This window comes from Chrysochloris asiatica, unplaced genomic scaffold (assembly GCF_000296735.1).
Source record: "Chrysochloris asiatica unplaced genomic scaffold, ChrAsi1.0 scaffold00156, whole genome shotgun sequence".
NCBI classification, from domain to species: domain Eukaryota; kingdom Metazoa; phylum Chordata; class Mammalia; order Afrosoricida; family Chrysochloridae; genus Chrysochloris; species Chrysochloris asiatica.
In genome coordinates, this window is record NW_006408674.1 from 7,661,956 (window position 1) to 7,673,740 (window position 11,785).

The 11,785-nt window shown below is 42.1% G+C and overlaps 1 protein-coding gene across 3 annotated transcripts in view; it reads left to right on the forward strand.

Moving 5' to 3' along the window:
- The window catches only part of CPEB1 (cytoplasmic polyadenylation element binding protein 1), a 126,693-nt gene that overhangs the window by 102,537 nt on the left and 12,371 nt on the right, over window positions 1–11,785 (forward strand). For all 3 annotated transcript variants that reach the window (XM_006870933.1, XM_006870934.1, XM_006870935.1), the window contains exons 4-5: window positions 6,024–6,250; window positions 9,700–9,952. In XM_006870933.1, coding sequence (XP_006870995.1) covers window positions 6,024–6,250; window positions 9,700–9,952 — 480 coding nt within the window. The remainder of the gene's footprint in view (window positions 1–6,023; window positions 6,251–9,699; window positions 9,953–11,785) is intronic.

Sequence of the window (11,785 nt, forward strand, 5' to 3'; positions counted from 1 at the left end):
AAAGTGAAGAGGACTTAAAACATTTACTGATGAAGATCAAAGTGCACAGCCTTCATTATGGATTGCATCTCAGTGTAAAGAAAACAAAAATCCTCACTATTAGACCAATCAACAACATTCTTATCAATGGAGAAAAGATTGAAGTTGTCAAGGACTTCATTCTTTTTGGACCAACTATCAACATTCATGGAAGCAGCAGTCAAGAAATCAAACGACATATTGCTTTAGGCAAGTCTGCTGTGCAAGACCTTTTTAAAGTGTTGAAGAGTAAAGATGTCAGCTTGAGGACTAAGGTGCGTCTGACCCAAGCCAGGTTATTTCCAATAACCTCATATGCATGCGAAAGCTGGACAGTGAAAAAGGAAGACCATAGAAGAATTGATGCTTTTCATTTATGGTGTTGAAGGAGAATATTGAAAGTGCCATGAGCTGCCAAAAGAACCAATAGATCCGTTTTGGAAAAAGTGCAGCCAGAGTATTCTTGGAGGCCAAGGTGGCCAAACTTCATCTCTCATACTTTGGACATGTTTTCAGGAGGGACCAGTCGCTGGAGAAAGGATATCATGTTTGGTAAGGTGGAAGGTAAGAGAAAAAGAGGAAGACCCCTACCCAACGAGATGGATTGGCCAACTGGCAGCATCAGTGGACTCAAGCGGTGGCAACAGTAGTGAGGTTGGCCCAGGGTCGAGCATTGTTTCATTCTGCTGTGCTTAAGGTCACTATGGGTCAGTACCAACTTGATGGCACCTAACAACAACACTATCTTAATACATGACTCTGTTCTAATCAGATTTTGATACTATCCTTGGTGTCTTTACTCAGTATCCTTCATTAATCTTTTTCCCGTATTCCATGCCAACTCTCTCTCTCAGTGCAGACCCTTCTCTTACTGGATCACTATAGGGATCACTAGTTAATTGCCTTTCTATCCAGGCCTGTCCCAACTCAGACTTCTTAGGTATTATTGTTGTTGTTGTTGTTGTTGTTAAGTACTGTGGAATCGGTTCCTACTCATAGTGACCCAGCACAGGGTTTCCAAGGCTGCGTATCTTTACGGGAGCAGAAACCTTCATCTTTCTCCTGCGGAACAGCTGGTAGTTTTGAACTGCCAACCTTGAGGTTAGCAGCCTTATTCATAACCATTACGCTACCAGAGCTCCTTTTCTTAGGCACAGTGGCGTCTAAAATGCAAATTTGAATGTCCCTCTCCTGCTGAACCTTTCCCAATTGCATAAATATAGTTTAATTACTTGATCTCCTTCAGCTGGGTCCTATGCACCACATTCCTTAGTATCCTCAGTCAACCTCCTTTGCCCACCCCCAGCCACTTTTTAGTCCCTATCCTCAGTGTTTCCATATCATCAACATAAAATCTAAAGTCCTTAAGCTAGTTTTCAGTGCTTTTTATTATTTAAATGTTAACTCATTGTTCACCGCCCTAAACTTGTTTTTGTAAAATATCTGAAGAAGAAAGAGGTCCTGAAGGACATTGGTACCACTTTGAAGACCCAGGGGTAGGATCTGTTCATTATCATGGTGCTTTTTACCAGGCTTATTACAGTAGGCCAGAAAGAGCCTTGACTAAATCACCATAACTCCTACCTTCTCAAGGCCTGGAGTCCAGGGGGCTTGATTGTGAATTTCTTTCAGGCAGGGGTTTGTCCAGGATTATTTCTGATGGGTATCCCAATCTGAGCCTTGTCAGACTGTTAGCCCCAGCATGCAATGAAGTTCTTTTGCTTTGGACTGCTTTGAAAGGCCTAGGTAAAATAATGTTTCCTTGAACAACTAACTAAATAGAAATGATAAACTCTTTGTTGGTTGTGATTCGGCTCTTGCGTCACCCATCCGCTCCTATACATGTATTATTGTTTTCAGGTGCCATCGAGTCGGAACCGACTCATAGCAACCCCATGCACAGCAGAACGAAACAATGTCCGATCCTGGGCCAACCTCACTACTGCTGCCACACTTGAGTCCATCAATGATGCCACCTGGCCAATCCATCTCGTTAGAGGTCTTCCTCTAATACATGTATTAGATTGACTAAAACTAAGAGTAACCCCACCACGTTTGATGATGTGGCAGGGCTGAAATTCTCACGTCTTCTGGTGGCAACGTAAAATGATACATCTACTTTGGTAAACAGTTTATTTAAAAGTTAAAGCTTGACCTACCATGTCTTTATCCAAAAGGGTGGTTGCGAACTGGTAACAGTTGCATCAGAACCTGTCTAACTTCAAGGAAGATAATGCAAATCAAGATGTGCCTAAGGCTGATTTCTGTAAGATAGAGGTCAGATACACCTCCATTCGCCTCCCCACAGGTCTCTCCACTCCTCTGTTAGATTTGGTCATGTGTTGCAATGGCCACACAGACCGTACCACAACCTAAGGATTAAGAGGCTGCAATTTAGAATCAGGATTTAGAAACATATATGCAAAGTCTGGAAGTCTCCCCTGCAATGAAGAGCACATATCTCCCATCTTCAGTGTAGGACAGCCCCCACAGCTCCTGTCAGCCACACAAGCAAGCAGACCCTTCTCTCTACTGTGTACTCCCCTTTCAGTGTACAGGACTCCTGGGAAGGACCTGTCTATATCCTTGAGGATTCACTTCTCTGCCTTCGGCCTCCCTGCTTGTCAGCCTTTTATAGCTTTTATAGCTAGCATACAGTTTTGTTCACTCTAGCTGCTTTCCTAGAAGCAGGTTTCTGCTGTTGCCATTGACTGCTGCAGGTCCTGCCTGGGCCTGTTAGCTCTGGTTCTTCAGTTTTAACCGCCTTTGACCTGTGGTGCTGTGGGTTAATGCACCAGACTGCAAAGCTGTTTGAACTGCCAGGTCGGCAGTTCAAGCTCACCAGCTGCTCTTCGGAAACCCTATACAGGGTAACTATGGGTCGGAATTGACTTGACAGAACCGCACTTAACAACAACAGTGCCTCTTTTGGAGTCCTGGTGTGGTGGTGTAGGCTAATGTGCTTGACTGCAAAGTCAGTTTGAACCTTAAGGTTAGCGGTTCAAACTCACCAGCTGCTCCTTGGAAACCCTGTACAGGGTCGCTGTGGGTTGGAACCGACTTGACGGCACCTAACAAAAACAACAGCTCTTTTAGGAGGTTCGTCACTAACCTCCTCTCTTCTCTGCTTCTTTCTTTCTCTTGCCTCTTGCCTTTCCCTCGGTTTGCTTCTCTTCCTTCTCTATATGCAAAACTGTAGTGTTGGCTGCATACACAGGGGCACTTCACAAAGTTCATGGAAAAATTCCATTATCCTTTAATTACAGTTTCCACATATGTTTTGAAGTTCCCTCATACAGGTATGTGGTTATTAATGTCCACAGTATGTTCTATGAAATAGGATGTTGTGTGATTTGGATGTTATGGGAACACCTCTGTTCCCAGTGGATCAAGGGGGCTCCCAGGTGAGTAGTAGGGGTTCTGTTGTACAATGGCTGAGTTGGTCTTACCCAGCAGGCTGCCTAGGCAACTCTCACTGTGAATTCATCTGGTGAGTGCTTGGCTCGGTCCCACCTGGCTGTCACCACTTTGTCTGATGTGCCAGCTGCAGGGAAGGCCAGTTCTCTGGCAGAATCTGCCTTGGGTCAGGGATTGGTGTTGGCTAAGGGGGACTGAGGGTGCCCAAGTGCTTACCTTCCTATCAGCATCCTATGAGACCACTCCAGGTGGTACCCAGGGAATCTGGACCCACTGAGTTGACAGAGCCAAGGTGGGCTGGGGTTGGGAGTTTGGCCTTGGCCTCATCACTGTACACTAGGTGGCTTCCAGGCCATGCACAGCTGAGAAGTGGGACTGTAACCTCAAGATGAGGATCTGGTATCCTGGCACTCAGACATCTGGATGCCTGTACCATGGATATATATGCGTCGGATGAATGTATATGCAGTTGTGTGTTGCCTGAACAGACAGTAAGCAACACATACCTGGATAAGGGAAATTCTTGGTCATTGTCAAAGCATAGCCAGCCCTCACCAGGCCACAAACTGACCAATCCCTTCTTGATAAACCATGGTCACAACATTTACATAGTAGACTATAGTTAATTTGTATATTCAGTCATCGTTTCATTTGTATAATATATTGACCTATGGCTTCCTAGTGCATACTGGGCTTGACTACAGCTTAGGGCCTGACAAAAGGTATCAAATCATCAAGTTGTTTACAATTTACCTAGGAAATCTCAATCAACCTGGAGAAAAGTAACAAATCCACTAGGGAAAAGGGCTTAGGGGGAAAATATATACTTCAAGATGTTTTTTAAAGAACCAAGACAAAAGGCCAAAGAACTCATTTTACCTCAGAGGTTATGTGCCTAAAAGAGAGTGGGCTGATTTGATCCCTTAATAACAGTGGTTTTGAATCTTGTGCCTTTGCTGTATTGTGAGTGACATGTGTGCCTGGTACCCTGAAAACATGCCTTGACTTTGATTCATGCTTGGGGAAGCTGACTTCTGCCTCTTGGGATTCCTCAGGCATTCAGGCTGACTGGAAGGCCTGAGAGGAAACCAGCTCTGGATGACCTGCTACACTTATTTGCTTGTCAGGGCAGAGGCGGAGCCACCCACAGCCACCATTTATAGAGCATGTCACACACATCATTTCAGTTTCACTTCACAGCTCTTCTCAGGTTGATACTCTTGTTCTTCAGATGAAAAACACAAAAACAAAAAAATCAGATGAAGGTTCCTTCCCAAGCCTTTGTTCCCCCATGGCGAAGCTCTTACTCTTCATCTTCATGGATCAAGAAGGGCATGCTTTGCCTCACATTCCTTATTTCCCCAAGGTCAAGTGTGGAGATGTGTTGCTCTCTTTTGCTGTCCACTTTACCTCCCTATTCTTTCCCAACTTCTCTTCTCTTGCTTTTATGTTTAATATTTAAATATTTATTGTGTACCGAGCAAAACTCTACTACTTAATTATAGAACCCTTATAACAGTGTTACAAAGTAGTTTGTATTCCACTCAGGGTTCCAGTGAGAAAATGGAGGCTCAGAGAGGCTAAGTGAACTTTCTAAGTGAACTTTCTAGAACACACAGCCGCATATAGGAAGTGTCAGCCAAGATTTCTGTTCAGGTCTGTCTTAAGTTAGAGTGTGCTTAACCATAACATCATTCTGCATCGATTCTAAATGTTTAGCTCAGGGATACATAGAAAAGAACCTTTGTATGTTAGGATTTTACACAGGGGAACTTTTCTATAGCTCTTTTAACTTATCTATGTTGTTTTTAAGTACCGTGGAGTCAGTTACGACTCATAGCAACCCTGTATAGTCTTTACAAGGAGCAGTTGGTAAGTTTGAACTGCTGACCTTGTAGTTTGCAGTCCAGTGCTGATCCTGCAGTGCCATGTTATACCAAATTTATGGAATATGTGGCATGAAATTAGTTTGGCTATGTACTAATAAACAGGCAATAAGGATGGGCTCTCTGTTGTTGTTGTTATGTGCCGTGGAGTCGGTTCCGACTCATAGCCACCCTACACAGGGTTTCTGAGGCTGTAAATCTTTACAGGAACAGACCGCCTCATCTTTCTCCCGTGGAACTGCTGGTAGTTTCGAACTGCTGACCTTGTGGCTTGCAGCCCAATTCGTGTTCAGATGGAGTCCTGGTGTGGTGCTTTGGGTTAATGCACCAGACTGCAAAGCTGTTTGAACTGCAAAGTCAGCAGTTCAAGCTCACCAGCTGCTCCTAGGAAACCCTATACAGGGTCGCTGTGGATTGGAACTGACTCGACAGCACTTCACAGCAACAACAAATGTTCAGATAGTCATCCTGTAAACTACCTCTGATGGGACCTTAGTGGTCAATACTGGATGAATGTCATTATTAGATACATACCTGTTTGTTGAACTCTGAAGTTCTAGCATGCCTTCAGTGATCTTGCCTTGGTGTACGTTGTTGGGTGGCTGTGGGAGAGAAGAGAAGAGCTGTTGGAAGCCTTTTCTAGGGAAGAGAACTGCAAGATCATGAGGTGAGGGTTCCTGTTTTGTTTTGTTTTCCTCCTAGTACTGAGCATGCTCCATAAACCGCTGGGAAACGTCCTGGGAAAACCCCCCTTGAGCTTCCTGCCTCTGGATCCCCTTGGGACTGACTTGATGGACAAGTTTCCAGCACCCTCAGTGAGAGGAGCCCGCCTGGACACCCGGCCCATCCTGGACTCCCGTTCTAGCAGCCCCTCTGACTCAGATACCAGTGGCTTCAGCTCTGGATCAGATCATCTCTCAGATTTGATTGTATGTAACTTATTCATGGGGGCTTGCCTGTGTATATCCAAGGGGAAGATGGGTACAGTATCTACCTTGGAACTTACAGTGGGGATGCATGTCTGGTAGAATGCAGACTGAGAGGTGGGGTGAAGGGAAGAATGGAGGCCATTGTGGACATGCTTAACCGAGTCGTGGGTTTGTATTTGCACATTGAGTAATAAACTTAAGAGTGGAACTAAAGGTTCTCCTTTTATTATTCACTCTAAAGTAAATATGGAGGTACTGGTAATTTTCTGTTTCTTGACCCACATGGGTATTTCTTTTAACCTTAAAACAATATTATTTATGTTCCTTTGCTTATATCTGATATTTGTAAGTGATCATTTAAAAAAAATCACATAATTAGTATCAGGGCTAAGATTTTAATCCAGATCTGTTTGACTTTTGCCCCTCTGTTCTTTGTACTGACCCATGACAAGTCTCAATATGAGGTCATGAAGAACTTAAGAAATAATGCCTTAAAGTTCACTTATGCATCGCATGTTGTTACCTACTGCCCTGTATGACAAGAGCAGTATCCATGTTTCGTGGAGTTAGCAAATGGATTTGAGTGGGTATGGGGAAAAGGGGATAGTAGAAATAAATATATATGGGATTGTTGTTGTTAAGTGCTGTCGGGTCCGTTTTGATTCATAGTGACCCTGTATAGGATTTTTGAGAAGCAGCTGGTAAGTTTAAACCGCCAACCTTGCAGTTCAAACTGACCTTAAAGGTTGAGTGCTTATCCTGTGGTGCCACACCAGGACTCCTATATATGGGATTTGTTGTTGTTTTTAAGTGCCGTCTACTCTGTTCCAACTCCTAGCAACCCTGTGTAGGATTTCCGAGGAATGACTGGTGAGCCTGAACTGTCGATCTTGTAGTACAGCACATTAATCCACAGCCTCACACCGTAACTGGGATAGACAGTAAGAAATCATCCGAAAATAAATACAATTTCCGATGTCTTCTGAGCCTGATTTCTCTATTACCATATCCCCTGAGTTGAATGTTTAATGAAAAAATGACCTATTTTCCCACCCTCTTCTCTTTTTATATTGAAGATTGGCAGCAGTGGTTATGATTACAGTTTCCCATTCATAGTATGATCTTTTAGGGCCCACCTGTTTTCTCACCTTACCTGATCCTAGAATATGAAAGCTGGCATTGGTGTTCCCACTGCCTGTCGATTTTGTGGTTTAGATTGCATCCAGAAGAGTAACTGTAAGCAGGTCCCTTTATTTTTGTGGATTGCAGTTTATGTTCCTGTAAAATGGAGCCAGATGCTTCTAGTTCTTTCTTTTAAATGGGGCTCAATCTTGGAAATTTACTTTCACTAACTTTAATATTTTGATATTTTGTATAAAAACTTTCTCAGATGCCCCTCAAAAAAGAAAAGATGGGGGAAGGATAAGCACAGATACTCACAGAAGAGATTATTGGGGGATTATATGAATTTACAGTAAATACTCTGATGTTATTTTAGTTTGTATTTGTTAATGTGGTCTCATTTGTACCCAATTAAATTAGCAGAATTTAAAGCTTTGATGCAAGCTTGGAGTGAAGCACATATGCTCATAGAGTTTTTATACAAATAGAACTCCCTTAGAAAGCGTTCTGGCATTCTGCTTCTAGGACTTTGACCAAAAAGCCCCACGAACTATGAAGAGGCTGTCCTTAAAATTGTTATTCATAATTATTAAATCTTGGAAAGTACCTAAATGTTGAACAGTAGGTGAATGTGGGTCAGTGGAAGGTAGCTTGTTCCTTAAACAGAATAGCATAAATTCATTAAAAGGGCTATGAAGATGTCTTGTAATATGGAAAAATTTTTTAATTGGAAAAGGAAGGAAAATTTGTTTACATTAATAATACAAGTATAATTAATCATAGAAATGTATAAGAGTAATGTTTAAAATAAATATATCAAATGTTAGATGTATAAGGGTAAGTCAAATTATTGCTACTAGAATTCCAGTTCACACATGCACAGCTTGATTCCAAACAAAATATGTTAAATTTAAACATGTTTCTGCATTCAGGGATGACTGCAGACAAGTTTTCTCAGTAATGCATTATTTGCCTTAGTGTTCATACAGCCACAAAAAATAATTTTGAGGTCAAGGCTAATAAATTTTTAACAAAACATGAGTGGATATTTCCCCAAGTCGTAGAAGCTTTGCAACAAGTTTATGGGAGTGCTGCCCTACATAAAACAAATTGTTTTTAGACGGATCATATGTTTCAAGGTAGGTCAGGAAGACTGCAAAGATTAGTCAAGAGAGGCAAGACCATAAACCTTAATGAATGAAGAAATTGTGACTGATGTCCAGATACTGGTGGAGGAAGGCTGTAGAATAATCACTGTGATAGCTCTTGAAGTCGGGATATCACATGAGTCAGCATTTTAATCAGTTTAAACAAGCATCTTGACTTCTGCAAGCTTTTGGCTTTATGGTTGCCAAAAGCGTTGTGCAAAGATAAGCTGGCTCAAAGAGCTTATCTTTCTATCACTTATTATTTTTTATTCCCCCTCAGTCTTTTAAAAACAAAATAAAAACTTAAGACAATTTCAAGGAATAAATCGTAACCAGGGACTAACCTTGGGTTGACCAGTGTGATCCAGAGAGCAAGGTTCCATTAAAACAGTGGCTTCCAAGGTGATTTGCTGGGCAAATAAATTCGAGGCAGAGAAATCATCTCAGAAGGGTGTAGAAACTATGAAAAACTGATCGATTTTCTTGAAACATAGGATGATTCAAGGGGCTTAACTTGTTATGAGGAAGTTTGTTTTTTTTAATTGGAAACTGCGTTGGTGAGAAAAGTTTTACTGAGCTTTTTTTTTTTTTTTTTCCATCACAACAATGCACTTGCTCATTCATCAAGAGTAGCAAGGTCTGCTCTATAAGAATTTTATTGGAGAACTTTACCCCATCTGTCCTGCAGCCCTGATCTTACCCTTCAGACTCCTGTTTGTTCCCAAAATTCAAAGAACATTTAAAAGGAACATGATTTGAATCCCCTGAGGATATCAAAACTTCTGTTTTGAGGTAGGCTAAGTTGAAGAGGGTAGAATTCTTCAGGGAAGGATCAGAGAGATGGAAACACTTCCTTCAGAAGTGTATATAGATCTAGATGGAAGAGATGTTGAAGTGTATATATTCCTAGATGGAGGAGATGTTAAGGAACAATAGCTTCACATTTTTTATATTTTTGTTAACAAAGGTTTATATTATAGCAATACTTTTCGACTTATCCTTGTATGATAGTATAATAGTATTTCTATAGTGTGATTATTATGAGGACGTTTCAGAAAGTTCATGGACAAATTCCATTATCTTATAATTGGATTTTTTCCATGACCTTTTTGAAGCCTCCTTATATTTTAATATCAAAATTGTCGTTTAAAATTTGTATCTTCCTTTTTCCTCTCTTAGTCAAGCCTTCGCATTTCCCCTCCTCTTCCCTTCCTGTCTCTGACGGGGGGTGGTCCCAGAGACCCTTTAAAGATGGGGGTTGCATCCCGGATGGACCAAGAGCAAGCTGCTCTCGCTGCAGTTACACCCTCCCCAACCAGTGCATCAAAGAAATGGCCAGGAGCTTCTGTGTGGCCATCCTGGGATCTTCTCGAAGCTCCCAAAGACCCCTTCAGCATAGAGAGAGAGGCCAGGCTGCACCGGCAAGCTGCAGGTGAGTGTGACTGAGGACAGGCATGGAGCCTGAGCTCCCAATTCTGGGTACAGAAAGGAAGTAACCTTCACTCACACACTATGGAGTTGTTTGTAGGAGAGAATTGATTGCATAGTGAAGTCTCCATATGTGCAAAGAATGATCTGTATAGTAAGTGCTGTCGTTGTTGTTATGTGCCGTGGAAATGGTTCCGACTCATAGTGACCCTGTACAGGGTTTCCGAGGCTGTAAATCTTTACGAGAGCAGAAAGACTCATCTTTCTCCCATGGAACAGCTGGTAGTTTTGAACTGCTGACTGTGAGATTAGCAACTCGATTCATAACCACTGCGCTACCAGAGCTCCTTATAGTAAGTGCTACTGGGGGCCAAATTCAGAAACTTATTTGAAGCTGAATGGAGAGGAAAGGGGCAGATAATCTGATGCACAAGAGCCCCTTAAGGGGTATGATCCACCTCTCACTTGTGTTCTAAGATGGGTTATATGCTGTTGCTACCATGGCTTTTAATTGTTTCCCAGGTGGGTATCGGCAAAAGAAACTCTGACATTGATGTCCAGAATTTTGTCTACCTTCCTACGTTCTACTTCAAAGACGTATCAGACATAATCTATACTAGAGCTTTCTTCCCCAAAGCTAATTGACAGGGATACTGGGATGGGCGGTTTGAACTCAGACCTTGTGCCTTGAAAGATAGCCCTGGAGATCTGCTTCCCAAAGGTTTCAGCTTTGAAAACCCTAGGGAGCAGTTGTACTCTGCACACATGAGATCACCAAATCAGATGGACCGGACAGCAACTAAAAACAGCAATAAGGTATAAAAGATGCCCCCAGGTGTCCTATCACTTTTGCAGTTATTTTAAATACTTACTGAATCTGTTTTTTATCTTATGCCAGTATTTGGAAGTCAGTGAGTTACACAAGTCATTATCTACTATTGCTGTGAGGTGGGGGCAGGGGCGGCTATCACCCCTATATTGAAATTCTGGAATTGATGACTAAGTGGATGTTAGAGTTTCTCCATTTGTTTCCATAGGCTCAAGTATGTTTGTCTTTCTACTCAGAGAATGTTGTTGTTGTTAGGTGCCACTGACTCATAGCGACCTTATGGACAGCAGAACGAAACACTGCCCGAACCTAGGCCAACCTCACTACTGTTGCCATGCTTGAGTCTATCAATGCTGCCACTTGGCCAGTCCATCTCATTGGGAGTCTTCCTCTATTTCTCTGACTCTCCACCTTACCAAACATGATATCCTTCCCCAAGCAACTGGTCTCTCCTGATATGTTCGAAGTATAAGAGATGAAGTTTGGCCATCTTGGCCTCCAAGGAGCACTCTGGCTGCAGTTCTTTCAAAATGGAGCTGTTAGTCCTTTTGGCAGCCCATGGCACTTTCGATATTCTCCTCCAACACCGTAACTCAAAATCATCAATTTTTCTACGGCGTTCTTATTCACTGTCCAGCTTTCACATGCATATGAGGTTATTGAAAATACCATAGCTTGGGTCAAGTACTCTAGTCTCAAGCTGACATCTTTGCTCTTCAACACTTTAAAAAGGTCTTGTGCAGCAGATTTGTGTAATGCAATACATCATTTGGATTTCTTGACTGCTGCTTCCATGAATGTTGATAGTTGCTCCAAGAATGAAGTCCTTGACAACGTCAGTCTTTTCTCTGTTGATAAGAATGTTGTTGATTGGTCTAGTGGTGAGGATTTTTGTTTTCTTTACATTGAGATGTAATCCATACCAAAGGCTGTGCTCTTTGATCTTCATCAGTATATGTTTTAAGTCCTTTTCACTTTCAGCAAGCAAGGTTGTATCACCTGCATATC